The sequence below is a fragment of the Rousettus aegyptiacus genome, unplaced genomic scaffold, assembly GCF_014176215.1.
Source record: "Rousettus aegyptiacus isolate mRouAeg1 unplaced genomic scaffold, mRouAeg1.p scaffold_m13_p_7, whole genome shotgun sequence".
Lineage (NCBI taxonomy): Eukaryota > Metazoa > Chordata > Mammalia > Chiroptera > Pteropodidae > Rousettus > Rousettus aegyptiacus.
Genome location: NW_023416310.1, coordinates 12,644,166 through 12,666,769, shown reverse-complemented (window position 1 = coordinate 12,666,769; position 22,604 = coordinate 12,644,166). Strand labels below are relative to the sequence as shown.

Here is a 22,604-nt window from a genome sequence, read left to right as displayed (position 1 = left end):
ATCTTCCTACACAAAATTCATCAAGCTAGCTTCATCCATATCCATGTATTGTGCCTGCCTTCCTCTTACAAGGGATGGACCGTCCGGCCTTCCGTTTGAGAATCGCATCCATCTCCTCTTCACAGGTAAGAGGGGTAGGACGAGAGGGACAGTTTTAAGTAGAGAAGTCAGTGAAGGCTTCTCTGAAGAGATGACATTTGTGCAGAGATCCGAGTGAACTGAGGGAGTGACACATGGAAAGAGCTGAGGAGAGAGTGTTCCGGCAGATGGTTTGGCAGAGGCAAAAGCCCGAAATGGGAGTGAGGGTGGCATGTTCCAAAAACAAGCAAAAGCCAGTGAGGCCAGAGCGTAGTGAATGAGAAGAGAAAGGCAGGAGATGAGGTTAGAGAAGAGACAGGTGCTTGATCACATAGGCGGTTAGAGGCATGACAAGACCACCTAGGCAGATGGGAGACCACCTAGGAAGACCAGGTGCTGTGAGAGGAAGATGTCTGAGGGTTTTGAGTAGGGGAGAAATCTCATCTAATTAACTTTTTTAAAGAATGCAGCTGCTACATGCAGAATTGATCATACAGGGGCGAGGGCAGAGGCCGGAAGGCCAGTGAGGAGGCGAGTGCGAGGGGCCAGGTAAGAGCGCAGTGGCGGTAGTGAGGAACTAGAATGAACGAGGAGATGGAGTTCGTTGCCTATTAGTCATGACAAGCAAGCGAAAGCCAAGAATCAAAAAGTCCCCTAGACTTTTGTCCTGAGGGGTCCTGGTTAGAATATGGTCCTATTCACAGAACTCGGGGGGAATTTGGAGGGAAAGCACGGTGGGCAGGAAAAGGGTTGGAAGTGTAAAAATAAAAAATGATCCTGGTTGGGGCTGGTTAAATATGAGATATACATAATCATTATACTACATAAGGAGGGTTTGTAGGGCATGATAATAAAGCAATGTAATTTTTTCCCCCTCCCTGTCCATTTAAACCTGTTCTGTTGGGATGTTGTCTACTTATTCATTTGTTTTTTTGTCTGTCTCCCCCATCAAAATGAAAGCTGCTCGAGATGAGAGATTTATCTATTTTTGTTTACCACTATGTCTCCAAGCCCCTCAAACACTCGGAGTAGGCACTTGTTAAAATTCTGAGGAAGAAAGCAAGCGTGTGGGAAGATACTAAAATATGAGAGTAACAGGAGTTAAACCACAAAATAGTTTTAATACATATCCTGTGAGTGAGTTAAAAAAGGAGCTCCCTTACCCTTTAGGGTGGGAGTAGGGAAATGGAGAGACAGTCAGACAAAAAGAAAGATTGGAAATACCCACCTACTCAGACCAACAGACCGCCCCTGTATAATTTCTAACTGAGAGCTGGGGAGGGTGGGCTGTGACTTCTCAAAACCCACTCCTCAAAGAGTCTGCACTCCAGAGTTTTAGGACACAGGGAACCGATGGGGAGAAGTAGCACCTCGACCTGGAGGGAGTAGGCTAGGCTAGACCAGTCAAAGCGCCAAGTTTAACTAGTTACCTTGGGAAGCGAAATCTGCGCTCTGTGAACACCTATATTTCCACACATTTTACATTTTAAATGTTTGGGCTTTGACTTTATTTCTTAAATTTTACTACGTTAATTTAGTATATAGTCCTTTTGAAATTTTTCTACCTGCCTCAGCTGAATTAAGGGGAACAAAAGTTTGGGCCTGGCTTGGACGTGACAAGTGATAAAAGGTAGAGAGAGGTGGTAGAGATGGTGGAGAGAGAGGACAAGGGCTAAAACGCAGGAGAGGGAGCGAGGAAAATCCTAGAGCCAACCCACCAGAGGGCACCTCCTCTGCGTAGCTCCCAGAGGCAACTTTCTCCATTCCCTCTGAATAAAAGAAACCTGCCTCAGCCTCCTACTCTCTCCCTGGCCTTTCTTTTATTTATTTATTTATTTTGGGGGGGCGGGGTTGCTGGGGAGGGTGAGAGTTGGGACAGGCCCACTGCCTCCTCTCTTCCTGGAAGTCTGCCATACAGAGACATTCGCAGCTGCTCAGATTTTGGTACCAGCAATTGCTGCCTTATGTATTGCAAAACAGGACTCCCCAGCTCTCACATCCTGGTCCTCATCCCTTTCTTCCTCCTGGCCGGCCGAGGTTCAAGAAGACAGGTGTCCTTCAGAGTTGGCTTCCTTGGGACTGGAATTCTTTCCCTCCTGATGACACAGAGGTTCTTTTCTCAGAAAGTAAGAACTTTTGTTTCTGTAGGGAAGAACCAGAAAGGAAAGAATTCTCCTAACGATCGACTCGATTGTAGCACTTAATTTTCTATTTAAATCTGAAGTTGATGAGTTCTATATGAATTTGCATGTTTTTATAAAAAAAAAAGAAAAAGAAAAAGAAAAAGAAATAGCATGACCTTGCTCCAGTAATATTTTCATCTGAAATCTCTTTGCTGCTTAATCCGCTGAGTGAGCGTCCTGCAGAATCAATGACCCCTCGCAGAGTTGTCCATGTGCCTTCCCTGGGCAGGTCTAATTCTCCCAGGGACAAATGTGCCCTCTCCACCCCTGATCCATGGTTGGGGTGCTTCCCTCGTTCATGGAAGAGTCTAATCTTCCTCCTCCTCCTGCTAGGGGGGATTTCATAGACTAAGACTTGAGTCTAAAATGTAAGCATAGGTATTCAACAATGTGATATTCTCCTTCCTGTCTGGGTCTCACCCTGTTAGAAGAGGTATTGAAGGACAAAACTCCTCATTTTATACCATCTATAGGAATTAAATAGGATTGAGATGTTTGTTATCCTAAAACCTAACCCAAACAGGTCTGTGAGAGACCTTAGCAGTTAAGGATTGTAGAGGAACTTACTCTTTTGGAAGCTACAAGTATACAAGAGTGATCTGAATGATTCCATCTTGTAAGGCCTCAGCTACCAAGTGAGCAGGGCTTAGTTTCACTATTTCCTATTATCTTTCAATTTTAGCTCCTATTCAAAAAGCAGCACATTGTTAAACCACACCTCGAGGACACGTCCGCGATGGCCAGCTCCATCTCTGATAGTCATCCGTTTCTGCTTTAAGTCACGAAGTGTCCTGTAAGGCAACTAGTCGTTCTCCCTGCTGGCCATGCCGACATCGAGCATCTCTGTGAGCCCTCCGGCTTCTGCCACACTGTATTTATTCATCATGTTCTGAGCCCGTTCCGCAAAACAGAAACTACTACACCTTGTTTGGGGCTTTTTAGGAACACAGTATTGTAAGCCGACTCCCTAAACAACATCAAACAAGCTCGTTTTTCTTCTGCCTTGCTAGGTTCTTCTTTTTTATCATCATCAATGGCTTTACTGAACTATAATTTACACGCCATAAAATTCATCTAATTTAAGTGTACACACCAATGATGTTTAGTATATTTACAGAAGTGTGCAACTATCACCACAATCTAATTTTAGAACATTTCTATCAGTCCAGAAATCTCATGCTCATTTACAGTCACTCTCCATTCCCAGCCCTGGCCCTGGGCAACCAATAATCTGCTTCCTGTCTCCATAGATTTGCCTTTTCTCACATTTCATATAAATAGTCATACGATATGTAGTCTTTTGTGATTGTCTTCTTTCACTGAGTATAATAGTTTTAATGTTCATCCACATTGCAGAATTTATCAGTATTTCTTTTCCTTTTAATTGCCAAATAGTATTCCATATATTAATATACCAAATTTTGTATATCCATTCACCAGCTGATGAACATGTGGGTTGTTTCCGGTTTTGGGCTATTGCCATGAACACTCACTCAGGCACAAGTCTTTATAAGAACATATGTTTCCATTTCTACTGGATAGAAACCAAATAGATGAATCGCTGGGTCACATGGGAATATAATGTAATGTTTAACCTTTTGAGAAACTGCCAAACTGTTTTCCAAACTTACTGCATCATTTTACATTCCCTCCGGCAATGTCTGAAGGATCCTATTGTAATCAGAGTTAACAAGTTATTTCACTCTGCAGAGAAATCTCTTACTTTTAATTCCATACCCAGTTCATTGAGATGATTCCCCACATTACACACAGAGCGTGTACCACTTCTCTGCTCACAACATCTCTCCACTCTGCGTACAGTACTGTAACAGCTACTACCCACCGAAGCCAGTCCAAAATTCCACGTATACTGTTCCAATTCAATTAAAATCTCCTCACCTGTAACTTTAACATGAGTTGTTAACAACTTTTTTTCTGTGCCTGTGCTGGTTATTCCCAAATGTGCCAGCTGTTCATTCTTTAAAAGGAGAAGGAGCTGAGGAGAGGTGCCGCCTCGCCCAGACGCAGTGGTGGGAGATGCCCTGGTGTCCTGCCGCGGGAGTCTGGCATGTGCCTCAGCACTGACTCCAGCAACTTAGAAGGATGGCAAAGGGTAGAAACACAGCGAAGCATTTTAAAAGAAAGAAGAGCAGAGCTATGGAAGAACAGACTTACTTGCAAATAATTGCTTTTTCTTTTTTCGGGGATTCCAGAAGATGAGGAGCTCTTTCCAAGGGTTTCCAATCAAAACTACTAATGTTATAATTCGCTTTCACTTTTAACCTTTAACAAGATAGCACATATGAGGATGTTTTGAAAACAATTCAAGCTTATACTCTTATAGAAATTATTGCTGCACATTGTTATGTATGTTGTCCAAAATACCATTACTTCAAACTTGGGTGCATTCTTGAGTGTGTAAGAGTTGCTGAAACCATGATGGAGATTAGTTTACTATTTACTGAGAACCTAGACTGGCCATTCCTCTAACTGTGCCTGGCATGCAAATGGTTACACAAAGAATTCATGAAAAGAATCAAGAATACTGATTCTGACTTAATTAGAATGAGTTTTTATCAAAAATGTGAATTTTTAAATATGTTTTGAGTAAAAGAAAAGGAATAGGTATAGCAAGCGTCTAGATAAGTGTACAAAGCGTTATTAATAACAAAAGCGTTTCCTGTGTTAACATATCCGAGAAGAGCATTCAAGCAAAAATTACAGGATGTGCCAAAAAACAGAAGACAAAATAACCTTAAATATCCGGCATTCAATAAAAAATTACAAGACATGCAAAAAAAAAAAGGCAAGAGAGAATAACCCACTATCAAGAGATAAAGCAATCAACAGAGCCAAATTCAGAAATGATCCTAATGTCAGAACTATTAGAACTATTAGATAGGGACTTTAAAATAACAATGATTATGTTAAACAATCTAATGGAAAGGTGAACAACAGGTATGAACACAGAGAATTTCAGAAGAAATGCAAACTATGTAAAAAATCAAACGGAAATACTAGAAATAAAAATCTTCACATCAGAGATGAAGAATTCTTCTGATAGGCTCTTCAGTATATATGGGACAGCTGAGAAAAGACTCAGTGAACTTAAAGATAGGTCAGTAGAAATTGACCAATTGAAATATAATAAGAAAAAAAGTTAAAAAAAAAAAACAGTTTCTAAAAGCTATGTAGCCATGGGACTATATCAGATGGTCTAACATACATAGAATTGGAATCTCAGAAGAAAAGAGAAAGAATGGGCATAAGAAATATTTGATGTAATAATGGCATAGAACTTCCAAAAAAAAAAAAAAGAAAATGAAAGATAGCAAACCACAGATACAAGAATCTCAGTGAGGCCTAAGCAGGATAAACAGAAGGAAAGAGAGGGGGAAAACCTAGACACATCAGTCTCGCTAATGAAAACCAGAGAAAATGAGAAAATCTTGAAAGTACCCAGGAAAAAAGAAACATGGCATACAGAGGAACAAAGAAATACAGTAGATTTCTCATTGAAAAATGAAAAGAGAATCATAACTATGACAAAATATAGTCTCAAGAAAAAGTTTTCCAATTCCAATAGGTTCCATAATTTCTATAATATTAAACTTTACCTGCTCCTTTTACAAAATTCACTTTCTATATAGCGTGTAGGCAGTTTAAGCCATTCATTTGGAGTCATAAAGTGCCTTGGATTAGAAATTCTTGGGAATCTGGAATGCAGTTTGGCCTTCTCAATCTCTTTAAATTCTTTCATTGTATATATTTTGCCTGCAGGAAGATTAGTCACTTGAATTAGCATACTGAAATACAACTCCCATTGCTCTTGGGTTATGAAATCACACAATAATTAGAAACTAAGTACCAGTCTCACACTGAAGAAGAGTTCTTTTTTCATCATCTTTGTCATATTGTGCCTTTTTCAAAGGGTCACGAAATGGTGGGATGGTAACCTACAAGAAAAGCATTTCATTGAGGACTGGGTTTCAGACCTTTTTCAGTCTATCCTAAACATCCATTTATGGCTCTTATGCCAAAAGAATCAAGAATACAGGATCTACAAACTAATGTCAGTCTAACCATTGTATATATTTAACACACAACAAAGAGATGCGGGCACTCCAGTACATCTCTTAGCAAGGCCCTCCAGCTGTGATTAACTCTAGTTTTAATAGCCTATTCAGATCATTGTGGATATTCTTCTCAGATACTATACCCAAACTCAACAAGTGGTAGTTTCTTTAAGTTAGTTATGACATAGAATCTAAAACTATTACCAGTGAATCATACAAACTCTGCCTCATTAAAATCCATTGGTCTGTCTTGAACTTTGAATGGATCTTTTATCCATGTCATGAATTGGTTGTTTGGGGAAAAAAAATTGGATCACTGAGTTATGTGAGATATTTCAAGTGTTAATACATTTCATTATACAGTAATCACATTCACTATTATTACCAATATCATCAGTAAAATCTTTGAGTATTAGGATGTTGTCACACTCATGACGGTGATATGATTTTTCCAAAATTCAAATTTTTGGCTTAAAAGCTCACATGTTATCATTGACAACAAATACTGTCGGTTGTTTTTCTTGCAATGACTGACTCACTTTGTTCATTTTCCAGAAAATATCTGCCAAATACCTAAGATTTAATAACCATAGTTTTGTAAGTCATTCTTTCCAGTGAAAATGGTGTTCTGTGAAAAAAAAAAAAAAATCAACCAGGCCAGCTCACGGTTCAAACAGCCATCCTGGATTTCAGCATGTGGCATAAGTGCTCTTCGCATACTTCCCATGTCATCACGCAGAATGTTAAAACGACGTGCACGTGAGGAGCAAGATTTGATCAAATTAATAACTTTGACTGCTTGATCAAGGATATTCTTAAGTGCAAGTGAATTTTTTTTTTGACTGAGAGCGCATGGCCATGAAGAACACGCCCGCAGGACAGTGTGGAGGCACTGACGGAGGCTGCTCTGAGGCACCTGCAGTTTGACGCACCCTCAGAGCAGAAGTCAACGCGACAAAAAAAGATAAACAATATCTGGCACTATTACGAAACTATTTGGCCTAGTGGATACCTGAAAAGGTCTTGGGACTCTCAGAGGTCTATGTACGTCACTTTGGGAACTGCTGCTACAACCTCAGCGTGCTCAGCTTACCTTAAGAGGTCACCTATCGGCTTCATTTAGAAAGGCAGCATGGTAAAAGAACGGAATGGAATTTTGGTATCAAAAAGATATGGTTTCAAATCCTAGTATTGCCCCCTACTAGCTATGTTACTAGTTATATATATATATATATATATATATATATATATATATATATATATATATATGTCTAAACTCTCAATTTTAACTCTCACCTAAAAAGATAGGGCCAATAGCACATACACACATACACATACCCCGATTTTGGTGAGGAGGACCTGCTTTGCATGCAAATGCAAGCAGTTTAAAATGCCTATGACTCAAGGTACGTTTTCTGTTTTATTTAATAATATCAACTATTAGCAAAAGTGTGAGAAAATGGACTCCGGTGGGTCCGTTCTAGATAACGATTTAGCAATATGAATCAAAATCATGCATAACCTTTAACTCAGAACAATTCTACTTCTAGTAATGTACCCTAAGGAAAATAAATAAATAAATAAATAAATAAATAAATAGTTACAGGGATGTTCATCACAATGTCATTTATAACCAATAGAGCTAAAGCAATCTAGATGTTCACAATACAGAATGTGTCAAAAATAATGATTTAGCAAGATACCAGTAGTATATGGTTAGAAACACATCTGCGCTCTGCTGTTCACAGCTGCATGACTTTGAACAAATAACCTGACATGGTAGAAGATGAACTAAAATGAAAAAAAGAAAAGTCCTAACATTTGGTTAAGCCCTCGGTGCAAGTTAGCCACTATTACTAACAGAATACCATGCAGTGATTAAACTTATATATTTACATTTGTTGACAAAGAAATAAGCAAATCATAAACTATTGAGGAAAAAGAGCAGACTATAAAACCAAACATATGGTATAATCCCATTCCTGTAAGATAAAAATGTGTACCTATAACTATAGAAAAGTGTTGAAAGACATACAGAAAAATGTTAACGAGTTCATTCTGAATAATGGAATTGAATGGTTTAAATAATTATTTAAGAATTGATTTTCTCATTTAGCTATCTTTTTTAAAATAAATGTATTACTTTTGTAACAAAAAGTTATGAAAAATTTAAACATTACTTATTACTCAATTATTATACAACATTTAAAAATTTTACAGAGCTTGAATTTACTTTGGACTTTGGCTTTTTTGTTCCTTTTCTAAGATACAGTGATGGGATACTATTCTTAAGATGTTACTACGTTTTTAGGGAATCACTAAAGAACAAATCATATATTAGGGCTGCTCAGAAAAACCAACCACATAACGCCAAAGTTAAACTAAGAAATCTATCCTACCTTCAGAAAATTCAGGTCCTCTTTGGTCATGTAAAATGGATCATACTCGTTGGGATCATAATGCTCTATAAATGCATTTCCCTATAGGAAGGAAATAAACCGCACATAAAACAGAGGTGTGCAATTAATTTTTAGCATAACAGTAAGAGTCACATACAGTCCCATTCTTATGCTTCGAAACGGCATCAATGACAAACACAAAAGGGAAGAGAAGACCGAATTTGGAATTAAATTTAATATATACAAGTAATAAATATTATAGTGATAGAAGGAATCTACTTAACATACACAAGATTTTAATTAAAAACGTTGGAACACTAAAAAATGTGAAAATTTGTTTTTAAATGCTTGTTAGTCAAACATCTCAGATCTCTTTAGAATGCCAGAAGAACCAAAAATGTTTTATAGCTTTGTAAATAATCATGTTTCAGAACAAATGTGTGTGTATATACATATATATTCTGAACTGAAAGTCCAAATTTTTTAATTGGTATATAAAATTAATAATCACATGGGAACATCAAAGAAAAATTATTTTAATGTACAGACCTACCCTTCCTCCCTTCTCCTTTCACATTCCCCGGATTTAAGAATAGTATATCCTATAACAGGGTGTAGATTATGCATATAGAGAGTAGGAAGGGGCAGGCTGTTTGTTTGATTATAAATAAAGATAACCATCATTTTTCAAACAACTGAAAAAGATATCGAATGATCTCTTAGTACCTTTTTATTTACATATTTTAAAAAACTATCTAATTCTTCTTGTCTCTTTTGCTTAATGTTTTGTGAACCAACTTTTTCTATAATTTTCTTCTGGAGAGGATCTGCCACATCGTCAACCCATCTTTTATGTAACATCTCTTTTCTTCTTGCATTTAGGAAGTCATGATGTTGTAAACGTTTATCTAGTTCCTAGTAAATAGTGATAGAAAAGACATATATATTATCTTAAAGGTTTCGTGTTCTAAAATTTAAACATAATTTATATTCCATGAAGTCATTCATTAATTCAATTATTTACTTGGCTTCTACTGTGTGATGTTTACTATAGTGGAAACAAAGAATGGGTGGATAAATTAGACAACCTGCCTGCTCTCCCTGAAGAGAAAGACTACAAAACAAATCTACAAAACAATGGGAGGAGGGACAATATAGCAAGTAATATAGATAAAATAATTAAAAACAGGGACTCCAACAGATACTCGTATACCAATGTTCGTTGCAGCATTGTTCACAGTAGCCAAAAGGTGCAACCCGAGTGTCCATCAACAGATGAATGTATAAACAAAATGTGGCGCGTGCACACACACACACACACACACACACACACAATGGAATAATGTACAGTTACAAAAAAGGAGTGGAGTTCCAACACGTGCTACAACATGGATGAACCTGAAAACAATATGCTAAGTGAAACAGGCCAGACATAAAAGGATAAATATTATAGGATTCTGCTTATATGAAATATCCAGAATAGGCAAATTCATAGATACAGAAAGTAAATCAGAAAAAAAGTAAATTAGCAGTTACAAGAGGCTTGGGGAGGGAAGAATGGGGAATTATTACTTAATGAATACAAAGTTTCAGTTGGGGTGATGAAAAAGTTTTGGAAATAGTGGTGATGGTTGTATAACATGTAAATGTAATTAATGTCACTGAATGGTACAGTTAAAAATAGCAAACTTTATGTTATATATATTTTACTACAGTAGAAAAATTGTTAAATTAAAAAATATTCTCAAAGTGGGAGCCATTTTGAATAGGCCTTAAAAATGAAGAGTTATCTAGGACCAGAAGGGAAGAAAGAGAATATGGAGTAAGAATATTCTATGGGGGAAAAAAGAGACAAAAGCAAAGATACGGAAGTGTAGTACAACGTGGTCCAAATGGCTAGCCGCCTGCAAAAAAAAAATGCCCGATTTAGGCTAAAACTAAATCATTCTCACCAGAACTCATCAACCTTTTATCTAGCAAATGAAATCATGTAATTACTAGGATCAACAACATAAAATTTAAAATTCAAAAAAAAAAAAAAACAAAAAAAACCCCTGAGAGCTTCCTACTTTGTGGGGATTCTCCCTCCCTAACTACTTCAGGTAATAGCACACTTCAACCATTCTCAAATAGTTCCTGTCCTCTTTAAACAACTCTAAAGAAAATTCTTAAAAACAAAAACAAGTTAGCCACCCGGCATTTACTATACTTCACACAGATGTTCGTCTTGTCTCATAATTAAACCCATCCTGCTACAGTTAAAGTCAGGTTTTTACCTAGGTATTGGTAAGTAACAGCTGGTCACTGTACTCCAATAACAGCCCTTAAAGCTCTTAAGGATACATAGTGACTTCATTGAAACCCCACTAAGATGAAGGAACAAGCGGGAAGGGAAAAATTCTTATAAGGTTTCTGTGAAAGAATTCCACAAAGTATAGGAAGAGAGGAAGTCAATTAAAGCAATCTCAGAGACCTCTTAAGGTTAATCCTAGGGACTTATGAGTGTTTTTAATTCTATTTTCCATATTTTCTAAAATTTTTATAATGATGATGGACTACATCTAAAATGGAAAAAAATTTAATTGACATATTCTATAGCCAATTCTTACCTTAATTACATAGTGTTCTCTATATAATATTGATATAATAGCTGCATCAATATCTTCTTTAGCTAATTGCTAAAATGACAGAAAAAAATTTTGAAAATCAAATCTTAACAAATCAAATTAATAGACATATTTTATATGACAGACATATCTCTGGAAAGTTCTCTGTAAATCCAGTTTTTATACCTAAAATATGCCATAAAGTACTTCTTAAAGAGGATTTGAATCTTCTTTCAACTAAAGCTCATTCTAGGGCAAAAATAACTTGGATCAGACATTTTGAGTCCCTGCAAGTACAAATGATTTGTCCAGAGTCACATGTTAGGTAGAAGTCATCTTTTTTCACATACTATAATATACTTTTACTTTTATGGGTTAAAATAGATACGATTAGGCCTTTATTTGAATTCGTTTAGTCATTATAGCTATCAGATAATACGTATTTTTATATACAAGTCACAGTTTTAGATTTTAAAGCAACACAACCTTCAGGAAATAATCATAACAATAATTTTTTCCATTATCATAATGAATCTTCCACAATATCTGCCAGAAAATACAAGAGGTTGATTTCTAGCATACATGTGAATGTAATGGCACAGAATTATATACTTAAAAATGATTTAAAATAGCAAATGTTACAATATATATTGTTTACTAGAATGAAAAAATTATATTAAATTAAAAAAAAAAAGATTACCAAAGTGGGAGACATTTGAGATGGGCCTTTGAAATCCTTTCATAATTACACAAAAATTAAATAATTTCAAATTAGCTGTCATTGGAAATAGTTGTCTTCAGTTCCACTACTCATTTCTAGAACAGATGAGTAAAATCTCAAAATCCAAGAACTAACCTTCTCCAAGAATATTAAGGCTTTTGGGAGTTAAGTAACAACCAGAAGCCTAGAAAAACCTGCAGTGAGCCAGAATTTAAACTCAAATGTGTCTAACTCCAAATTCATTTTCTTTGTTCTTTCTACCTCACAGAATTGCTATTCCTGGCAAGTCTGTTGTTCTCAAAACCCGGATGGGTATGGAATTGATATTCTAGACAAAAATATAAAGACCAACAATCCGAAGACACTGGAGACTGACCAAAAGCATGTAGAAAGTAGAGGGTAATCAGAACTTGGGAAAAAGAGAACAGCACTGGATAAGTTTTAGTTTTTTAAGGACTTTTGTCTAAGAGCAGGCCTCAGTCAGGGCTAAAGGAGTTAGCTCAAACTCAGAAACATGTAGTTTTACAGTTTCAAGAATTAGAAGACAGTGTTCGAGGCAACCATAGGAGCTGGAAAGTGAGGGGAGAAATATTTGAAAGAAGAAAGCCACACGAGGGGATGCCACGAATTTTGAAAATAAAAATCTGACCAAATTTCTGGCAGATCCTTGAACTATGTATGTATAAGGCAGACGCCATGCAGCCCATCTACAGCTAAAAAAGACTAAACAGTGATTTCATCTGCTTCTAATTGCAGGACACACAAAGTTTGGGGTTTGAGGTCAGTCAGGTTAACTGCCTGGTAAAACAAAAACTCAATATTCTTCAAAGGAATATAAAAGAATCCAGACCCTTTATAATGTATCATTCATAATGTCCAAAATATAGTCTAGAATTACTAGACACACAAAGAAACAGGAAAATGCGACCCATACTTAAAAGAACAGCAATTAATGGAGATCAACTCTGAGATGGCCCATATGTTGGAATTAGCAGACAAAGGTTTTAGGTCAACTATTATAGCTATGCTTAAGAAGTTAAAGGAAAATATGCTCTTAATGAATGGACAGAAAATCTCAGCAGAGAAATAGAGACTATGAAAAAGAACCAAGTAGAAAATACAGTTCTTAAATTTAAAAAAACAGACTTCAGTGGGCTTAATAGCAGATTGGCAATGACATAAAAAGAGTCAGTGACCTTGAACACGGATCATTAAACATTATCCAATCTGAAAAACAGAGAGAAAAATAGATTGGAAAATAACAAACAGATCTACACTGACTTATAAGACAATAGCAAAAGGTTTAACCAGTAGATAACTGGAGTGCTAAAAGTGATCAATAAAAGAATGAAGCAGAAAAAAAAAAGGAAAACTGGTTTGCGAAAAGGTCACAGAGCTATAAAGTACAGCACAGGAAATAAAGTCAATGATATTGTAATAAGTATGTATGGTACCAGATAGGTACTAGACTATCGGGGCGGGGGGAGAGGGGCAGACAGGGATCACTTTGTAAATTATATAAATGTCTAATCACTATGCTGTACAACTGAAACATGAAACAGGACAGCTACAGTTCATAAGGCAGAGTACCGGGAGAGGAAAGTTACACAAAGAAAGAGCTTTGGGGCTCTGCAGAGGATTAGATCTGTAGAGGGTTCCCCTTGATTCTTAAGCTGAATACTGAGCACTATAGGCACATGGAGAAACTGCCCAAAGAAACACTGGACAGAAAAGCACCTGAAAGGAGTGGAGGGAACAATCCCTACAAGTCACACAGCCCCAGGAGTTAATCCTCTTAACAGAGTGAAAAACCCCATGTTCGCAAAGCATTGAGTTGAGTACTTGGAGGGGTTTTGTGTAAGTAGTGGAGCAAAATTAGCCATACACTAAATGCCACTGGGGTCCGGCCTAACAAACCTTGGAGGCAACACTCGAACCAAGTAACTGCATCCTAAAACCAAGCTCAAAAATATTTATGGGAAATCAAAAACATCCAGCACTCGACAAGGTAAAATTCACTATGTCTGGCGTCCAATAAAAAAAAATCACCAGGCATACAAAGAAGCAGGAAAATTTGACTAATAATGAAGAGGAGAATTAATCAAAATTGCCCCAGGAATAACAGACATGATACATTTATTAGACCAGGACATGAAAATAATCATTATACCTGTAGTTCCTAAGTTCAGGAAGCTAGAGGAAACAGTAGACATTTTGAGACAGGGAATATCTAAGCAAAGACCCAAATAAAATTTCTAGAGATTAAAATTATAATATTTAAGATAAAACATACACCAGACAGGCTTATCAGCAAATTTGATGTAATAGATTAGTAAACTTAAAATCATAACAGTAGAAAGAAACTGTCCAAAATGAAATGCAGGGGAAAGAGTCTGAAAACAATTAACAATTAAGAGTGTCAGTGGACTATGAGATGCTTTCAAGCAGGCCATTATACATATGATTGTATTTTCCAAAAGGAGGGGAAGAGAACAGAAAAAATACTTGAAGAAATAATGGCCAAATTTTTTTCCAAATTTGTTGAAGACTATAAGCTTACGGATAAAAGAGGTTCAATAAAATCCAAGCAGTGGAGAAACTGGAACTCTCCTACATTGCTGATGAGAATGTATAATGGTACAGCCACTGTGGGAAATAGGCGGTTCCTCAAAAAGTTCAACACAATTGTGTACCTATCAGAATGGCCAAAATCCAGACCACTGACAATGCCAAATACTAAAGAGGATGTGAACAAACAGGAACTCTCATACATTGTCGGTGGAAATGCAAAATGGTACAGTCACTTTGGAAGACAGTTTGGTGGTTTCTTACAAAACTAAACATACTTTTAGTATACAATCCAGCAATCACGCTCCTTGTTATTTATCCAAAGGAGGTGAAAACTTATGTCTATATGAAAACTTGCATGTTATTCATAGTAGCTTTACTCATAATTGCCAAAACTTGAGATCAATCGGGATGTCCTTGTAGGTGGGTACGTCCAGACAATGGGATGTTATTCAGTGCTACTTGAAGAAATAATGGTCAAATTTTTTTCTAAATTTGGAAAAAAATGTCCATGAAAACACATGGAGGAACCTTAAAAACATATTATTAAGTTGAAAAAGGCCAACTTGAAATGTGTGTGATTTCAACTATATGAAATTCTGATTTTAATTTTTAATCTTTCCTTTTTACCTAAATTCTCTAAATTTTACATAATGATCACCTATAATTTGTGTAATTCTAAAAAAAATGAAAATAACCTGTGCTCTGCAAAAAAAAGTTAAACATAGAGTTATCATATAACCTAGTAATTCCATTTGTAGCTTATACACTCAAGAGAATTGAAAACATATTCACACAAAAACTTGTATACAAATATCCATGGCAGTATCACTCATAATAGCCAAAAGCTAGAAACAGCCCAAATGCCCATCCAGTGAGGAATGGATAACCAAAATGTGGTATATCTATGTAATGGAATATTATTTAGCCATAATAAGAAAAGAAGTACTCATACATGCTACAACATAGGCGACCCTCTAAAACAGTATACTAAGTGAGAGAAACTAGTCACAAAGGTCCACATACTGTATGATTCTATTTGTATAAAATGTCTAGAATAGAGAAATCTAAAGTAGATTAGTGATTGTCAGGGGCTAGAGGAGGAAGAGAATGGAGAGCGACTACTAAAGGATATGAAGTTTCTTTTTCGGATGATGAAAATGTTCTGGAATTAGATAGTGGTGATGGTTGCACAACTTTGTGAACATACTAAAAAGCACTGAATTGAACACTTAAATAAAGTAGTGAATTTTGTGTTATGTGAGTTATATCTCAATAATAAAAGCTCAACAATAAAACAATCCAATTTAAAAAACAACAAAATATTTAAACATACACTTCGCTAATTAACATATATATGGGAAGGAAGATACTTAATATCATTAGTCATTAGAGAAATGAAAATTAAAACCACAATGAGATGTGATTATACACCTTTTAGAATATCTCAAAAAGATTATGCGCGCACGCACACACACACACACACACAGTCTGTTCCAAACGTTGGCTGGGATGGGAAATAACTGGAACTCTCATACGCTGTTAGTGAAAATGTAAAATAACACAGTCACTTTGGAAAACAGTCTGGCATTTTCATAAAAAGTTAAATTTATTTACCATATGACCTAGCTGTTCCACAACTAGATATCGACCATGAGAAATAAAAGCATATGTCCATACAAAGCCATGTACATAAATGTTCCTAACGGCTTTATTTTAATAGCCCCAGACTGCAAACAACCCAAATATGCAGCAACAGGATGGACAAACGGGGCCATCTAGCATTCAGTAAAAAAAAAAAAAAAAAAAAAAAAAGGATTATACACACAACAACACGATTAATTGCAAAATAATTATGCTGAGTGAAAGAAGCCAGACAAAAAGAATACATGCTGTAAAATTACATTTATATAAACATTTTTAAATGCAAAATAAAATATAGTGACAGAACACAAATCAGTAATTGCCTTGGAGGACAGGCAGAGCGGGAGGGATTACCAAGGGACACAATGAAGAAACTTTGAGTTTAGCGAATATATTCATTATCTTGATTGTGGTGATGTTTCATGTGTGAAACCATACAAAATTTATCAAACTGTACACTTTAGATATATCAATATGTATATCGATTACACCTTAATAAGTTATTTAGAAAAAATTAACATCTTCAAAAAACACGTGTAAATTTGGGTGATGCAGCTAAAGCAGTTCTTCAAAAGAAACTTTATAACTTTATCTTATACCTTAAGAAAGTAGAAAATAAGAACAGAGTAAACAGTAAAATGAAGGAACTAATAAAGAACAGAATGAAATAGAAAACAGAAAAAAAAACATATGTTTAAGCACAAGCCGCCCCTCAATGCAACTACTCAAGTATAAACTTCAAAATGCCATACTAATGTACCTCCACAAAAGAAAGTGGCTGTGGTTCCAACCATTCTTTTGAGCTCTTGAGCTTGGGAAATTTGTTAGTTACAGGATCATCACTGTCTAACTTTTTCATTGTGGTCACAAATAATAGAGCCCCTAGAAAAACTGAAAAAGCAGCTTATTTAGTAATGAGAATTCACAGGCATCTTATTTTCTTTTCTGTTTAATTAATAATTAATACTTGTGACTATAAACGGACTTGGAACGAATTCTGAACATTAGGAGGCCACACTTTCCCTAACAAGAAGCCTTTCCCATAGCCTCTGATAATGCCTTCAGAGCCAGCCTCCTTTAAGCAGAGGGTTCGCTCTGCACTGACCCGCTTTGCCCTGGAATTTCAGGCTTCCCACGTGCTACAACACAGGGGCCGGGGTGGCAATTATCTGCCCGGACTCAAGGAGTGACAGTGCAGCAGTTTTCTATGGCTGCTTTCCCATTACAACAGCGTAGTGGTCGTGTAGATGTGACACAAACCATATGGCCCGGGAAACTGAAATGTTTACTATGGCTCTTCAGGAGTTGCAACTTTCTGGCTACTGAAGCCCACGCACCTAGGGCTTCTTGGAGAGAGGAGGGGCTTTCAGACAAAAATTTGTCCCCAAAACTACCCCCCACCAGACCATATCTGTGGGAGAAGCTGCCATTAGGGCGTGCTCCGTTGTAGACCCACAGCATCCAGGACCGCGTCCCTTCCCTTCCCCACGGTCAACAGGATGCCTGCGACCTCCGTGCGGTCAGGCAGGGAGGCTGCAGGCCGCTCCCGGCGCCTCAGGCGCCCACCGAAGACCGGCCGGGCCTTCGGCCTCCCTGCACCACGTGCGGCCGCGGCCCCGGAAGCGTCGCCGCGGCGGGAGCCGGCGCCCACCTGGGCCGGCGGCGCGGTCTGCTCGCGCCCGTCGCCTCGGAACGTGAGAACGTTTCGCCGACAGTGTCTCGGGACGCAGCGCCCCCGTGGCCCCTCCGCCGCGGCAACGACAACGAGTCCGCGAGGCGCCGAGGCGGGCGGAGGACTCCGAGTTCCGCGGGGCCACCGGCCGCGCAGCCCCGGCCTCCGCGACCCCGCGCGTCGCGCAGCTGCGCCCCGGCGGCCGCGTCAGGCGGAGACGGCACCGGGGAGCCGGCAGCGCGGAGGCGGGCTCGCAGGTCCTGGTTTCCCAAACGGACGGCACCGCTTCTGCGGCTGTTGCAGCCAATAGGCGGCAGGCCGCCTTCCCGCCCCGCCTCCTCCCGCGTCCGTTGACGGGGAGCTGCTCAACATGCCAGCCCAGCCCCTGGGGAAGCGCTGAGCTCCTGCGGGGGGAGCCTGGTGGCTTCCGCTGCCTCCTGTCCCACCGCGCTGCCCCCAGCCCCCGTGCCCGCCTTGCGTCTCCCCACCCTCGGTCCCACTCTGGGGGATCCCTCCCGCCCTGGGCCAAACCGCCGCGAAGTGTGTGGCGGGAAGGAGCACCTGCCCTCAGTATCTCCTGGAAGAACGCGTACTTGTGGAGATTGGCCTGATGAGCACAGTCCAAGGAGACGTGTGCGGAAAGTGTCGACTTAACTGCCTTAAACGCGTGTTCAGTCCCCCGGGGTGTTTGTTGATCGGTGTCCTGATGCAGGCCAGCGGGAAGGGAATGCGAGGACTGGTGACCAGCACATCGTTTAGCCCTGTTTACTTAGTTCGGTGGTTCTCCACCCCTGCAGGCTTTTGTTTCTTGTTTCTTAATCCCAGATGATTCCGATGCGAACCATTGACACAGCTAGAAAAAAATTAGAGTTGTGTTTTGACAAACTTACTTCACAACCCCTCTCCGTGTAAACTGTGATTTTTCTCTCATTCTGTTTTCCTCTTTGAGTATTGGTCCACACTAGATGACAGGCCGTCGCTTTCACTCTTCATCTTTTCCAGGTACATGTGCCGATGCTAAAACTGTCCAAAGTATCTTAGGGAATATTTGTATTCACAGGCCTTTAAAAGCTAGCCAGAGCGGATCCTTTCAACTGCAGCCTTTTTTCAAAAGAGCGGAGGGAGCATGAGCCATCTGCAGAACTTGCTGTTAGATTCGCTCCTGGGAACGAAGCATGTGGACAGTGCAGCCCTCATCAGACTCCAGGAGCGCATCCTGTGCATAGCATCGCCAGGATTTAGTGTAAGGGAAAATAAGTTTGCGCATAGAACTTTAAAGAAAAAAGTTTGAGCATAAGAGTTTTCAATTTTTTCCCTGAAGAACCATAGTAAACATTTCAGTTTTCCGGGTCATATGGTTTGTGTCACATCTACACAACCACTACGCTGTTGTAATGGGAAAGCAGCCTAGACAATACAGGAAATGGGTATGACTATATCCCAATAAAACTTTATTTATGAGCACTGACATTTGAATTTCATGTAATTTTCACATATCACAAAATGTCACTCTTTTGATTTTTTTCCCCCCAACTACTTAAACATGTAAAAACCATTCTTAGCTTGCAGGCCTATGGTAACAGGCAGTGGGCCAAATGTGGCTGGCCTGCCACAGTTTGCTTACTCCTAGTCTATTTAACCTCTGCAGGTAATGCCCAGTGATGTTCGAACGCTTGTGAATGGATTCGCCAAGAACCCTTTGCGAGCCAGAAGAGAAGGACTGTATTTCAAGGAAAAGGACTACAAATGTGTCCGGGCTGATGACTATTCTCTTTATGCTAAGAATGTGAGTATTGATGATTTAAAGACAGCTGGATAAAAAACTTATAGAAAAGAATTTGACTCAAATTTTCGGTCTCTTCTGATCCTATCTATAAAACAGACTAAGCCCATTATTGCAATGGCAATGTTTGAGACAGCAGTCTAATGCCAAGAAAGCATATACAAAAGAAAATACCAACTGCCTGATTTTGAGAAATGTTCATTCCAGAATCAATTAAACCTTGTCTGAACTGTCTCTTTCTCCCATTGTCCATCCTTCATATTCTACATCCTTCTTCTTCTTAAAAAAAAAAAAATGTATCACCCTGTGCTTAATTTAAAACTTCTCCTGACTGTCTTGCCTATAAGGAATTAAGGAAATGAAATTCATATTTACTAGATGCCCTAATTATGGATTAGGCACACTTCATCCATAGTGTAACCTAAGTAGCCTCATTTTACAGATGAGGAAACTGAGGCTAAACAAAGTTAAATAACTCTTCCAGTTGTTCAGCAGAAGATGGAGGTGCTGGAATTGAAGCCCGGAGCTGTCTAATTCCAAAATGTATTACGTTCCCATTACATCAGTTGTTCTCATTGGAATAGGGATGTTTACAATCAATTGGGGAACTTTTCGAAATACACATGCCGTTATTGCAACAAACTGAAACTTTTTGAAGAAAGATAACTAAATGAGGGAAAAATAGTAGAGTCCAAAAACAAATATATGAATCTATGGAAGTCAGAAAACAGTGAAAAATATGGCTGGAGAGTAACTGCTAGTCCTGAGATTAGAACCAAGAGAAGGGCAATCCGTTTTATTCTTATCCAGGAAAACACTGGTGTGGTTGTTGTGAAGACCCATCTGCACCTTCTGGTGGCAACTTACACTGAGGGCATGTATCCTAGTGTCTGTGTGGAAGCCACAGAGAAGCTGGGTGAGTCTGTCTCCCAATTCCTATCTTCATACCCTAGGGTAGTGGAGTCTTCTGACTGCAAGTAACAGACACCCAATTCAAATCAGCTAGGACAAAAATTGACTGGAAGGACACTAGGGTTCCTTACATCACTGCCCGCTGGAAGGATGGAGTCCAGCCGAGCTCCAGGGAAAATGATTCCAGGGACTGGGACACTGCTAGAACTCTTCTGTGGTCTCCTTCTACGAGGGTCAGGTGGTTCTGTCCCACTGTGAACTGCATCCTTTCCTGGGTGGTATCATGGCCATGACTCACATTCTCCCTCTAAATTTCTTTTAGGACATGGATTTGACAAGTCTCGGATAACATAGTAGTCACATAGCTTAGCACATAGTAGTCACTCACCAGTGTTTATGGAATGAATAAATAAATGAATTATATTGTGGTGCTCATTTGCTGCTCATGAATAATAACCATGTTCTCTTCCTTTCAGGAGACTATCTAAGAAGAAAAGGAAATTAAGTTATCAGAGGACTATGAAAGACCACTTTTATATTTTAGAAGAAAACTATCGATGCTAAAGAAAACATAATGCCTTATTTTGTTGTTGAAAAACACAAGGCAGAAGATACCGAAAAGGCAGAATGAGTTAAGGGAGCAGATCAAGAGGTTCTCTTTTCTAATTAGAATTATTTGATTGATTTTACTTGTTCGTTTGTTTTTTTTTTTTTTTTAAGTGTTGGTCATTGGCATGAGTGTAAGAGCACTGACTGGTTCACATGGTGTATTCATTGGGAGCAATTATACTATTTTCTCTGCTTTTATATTTTTTTATACTTTCTTATTTATTCTTAATTATAGTAAAATATACATCACATAAAATTTACCACCTTAACCACTTTAAGCATACAGTTTAGTGGCATCGAGTACATTCATTTTGTTGTGCAAACTTCACCAATCATCGATCTCTAGAGCTCTTTTCATCTTGCAAAACTGAAACTCCGAACCCATCAAACATTAACTCTCTATTCCCCTCTCCCTCCAGTGCCTGGCAGCCACCATTCCGCTTCCCGCCTCTATGAATTTGACTACTCTAGTTACCTCATATAAATGGAATCATACAATATTTGTCCTTTTGTGACTGGTTATTCATTTAGCATAATGTCTTCAAGGTTTATCCATGTTGTACTATGTGTCAAAATTCACTTCTATTTTAAGGCTGGATAATATTCCATTGTACATTTATACCACATCTAGTTTATCCATTTCATCTATCGATGAACACTTGGATTGTTTCCACCCATTGGCTGTTGTGAATATGCTGCTATGAACATGGGTGTACAAATATCTGTTTAAGTCCCAGCTTTCAGTTATTTTGAGTAGATATCCAGAAGTGGAAATGCTAAATCATACGGTAATTCTTTTTTTCTTTTCTTGAGGAACTGCCATACTGTTTTCCATAGCAGCTGCACCATTTTGCATTCCTATCATCAGTATAGAGAAGGTTCTAATTTCTCCACGTTTTTGCCAACAGTTGTTTTCTGGTTTTTGATAATTGCCATCCTAATAGGTATGAAGAGTTATCTTGTTTTGATGTGCATTTCTCTAATGATTAGTGATGTTGAGCATCATTTCATATGCTTATTGGCCATTTGGATATCTTCTTTGAAGAAATGTCTATTTAAGTCTTTTGCCCATTTTTTAATCAGGTTGTTTGGGGATTTCTGTTGTTGTTGAGTTATAGTTCTTTATATATTTTGGATATTAATCCCTTATTAGATGTGCCATTTGAAAATATTTTCTCCCATTCCATAGGACACCTTTCTACCCTGTTGATAGTGTCCTTTGAGGCATAAAGTTTTATTTTTGATATAGTCCAATTTACCTATTTTTCTTTTGTTCCTGTGCTTTTGGTATCATATCCAAGGTTTTCCTGTTTTCTTCTAGAGTTTTGTCATTTTAGCTCTTATATTTAGGTC

General features: G+C 38.3%; 2 protein-coding genes across 5 annotated transcripts; one reads left to right on the top strand and one right to left on the bottom strand.

Annotated features, from left to right (window-relative positions):
• Positions 1 to 680: 680 nt before the first annotated feature.
• FAM228B (family with sequence similarity 228 member B) lies at positions 681 to 18,087 on the bottom strand. 3 transcript variants are annotated; one of them, XM_036224905.1, is made up of 9 exons: positions 17,927 to 18,087; positions 17,036 to 17,166; positions 11,346 to 11,414; positions 9,463 to 9,651; positions 8,737 to 8,817; positions 6,130 to 6,217; positions 5,879 to 6,035; positions 4,437 to 4,544; positions 681 to 2,220 (listed from the first exon to the last, which is right to left on the bottom strand). In XM_036224905.1, exons 2-9 carry the CDS (start codon positions 17,132 to 17,134, stop codon positions 2,118 to 2,120), a joined length of 894 nt encoding a protein of 297 aa, XP_036080798.1. In that variant the 5' UTR covers positions 17,135 to 17,166; positions 17,927 to 18,087; the 3' UTR covers positions 681 to 2,117. The 3 variants fall into 3 exon arrangements, with proteins under 3 accessions (XP_036080798.1, XP_015977283.1, XP_015977284.1); XM_016121798.2 differs by lacking the exons at positions 681 to 2,220; positions 17,927 to 18,087 and adding an exon at positions 2,272 to 4,355 and having other exon boundaries at positions 17,036 to 17,863; XM_016121797.2 differs by lacking the exons at positions 11,346 to 11,414; positions 17,927 to 18,087 and having other exon boundaries at positions 17,036 to 17,863.
• Positions 18,088 to 18,806: 719 nt separating this feature from the next.
• PFN4 (profilin family member 4) lies at positions 18,807 to 21,653 on the top strand. Of its 2 annotated transcripts, XM_016121800.2 has the most exons (4): positions 18,807 to 19,190; positions 19,596 to 19,733; positions 20,541 to 20,646; positions 21,119 to 21,653. In XM_016121800.2, exons 1-4 carry the CDS (start codon positions 19,074 to 19,076, stop codon positions 21,145 to 21,147), a joined length of 390 nt encoding a protein of 129 aa, XP_015977286.1. In that variant the 5' UTR covers positions 18,807 to 19,073; the 3' UTR covers positions 21,148 to 21,653. The 2 variants fall into 2 exon arrangements, with proteins under 2 accessions (XP_015977286.1, XP_015977285.1); XM_016121799.2 differs by lacking the exon at positions 21,119 to 21,653 and having other exon boundaries at positions 20,541 to 20,711.
• Positions 21,654 to 22,604: the final 951 nt, after the last annotated feature.

Excerpts from the sequence above, each read along its gene's own strand:
- PFN4 (XM_016121799.2), top strand. The coding sequence starts at position 19,074 with ATGAGCCATCTGCAGAACTTGCTGTTAGATTCGCTCCTGGGAACGAAG. Across the intron at positions 19,191-19,595 it reads TAGCATCGCCAGGATTTAGT|GTAATGCCCAGTGATGTTCG; the intron begins GTAAGGGAAAAT and ends TAACCTCTGCAG. Across the intron at positions 19,734-20,540 it reads ATTCTCTTTATGCTAAGAAT|GAAAACACTGGTGTGGTTGT; the intron begins GTGAGTATTGAT and ends ATTCTTATCCAG.
- FAM228B (XM_036224905.1), bottom strand. The coding sequence starts at position 17,134 with ATGAAAAAGTTAGACAGTGATGATCCTGTAACTAACAAATTTCCCAAG. Across the intron at positions 6,218-8,736 it reads AGGACCTGAATTTTCTGAAG|GTTACCATCCCACCATTTCG; the intron begins GTAGGATAGATT and ends CTTTTCTTGTAG. Across the intron at positions 2,221-4,436 it reads GAAAAAGCAATTATTTGCAA|AAACAAAAGTTCTTACTTTC; the intron begins GTAAGTCTGTTC and ends TCTTCCCTACAG.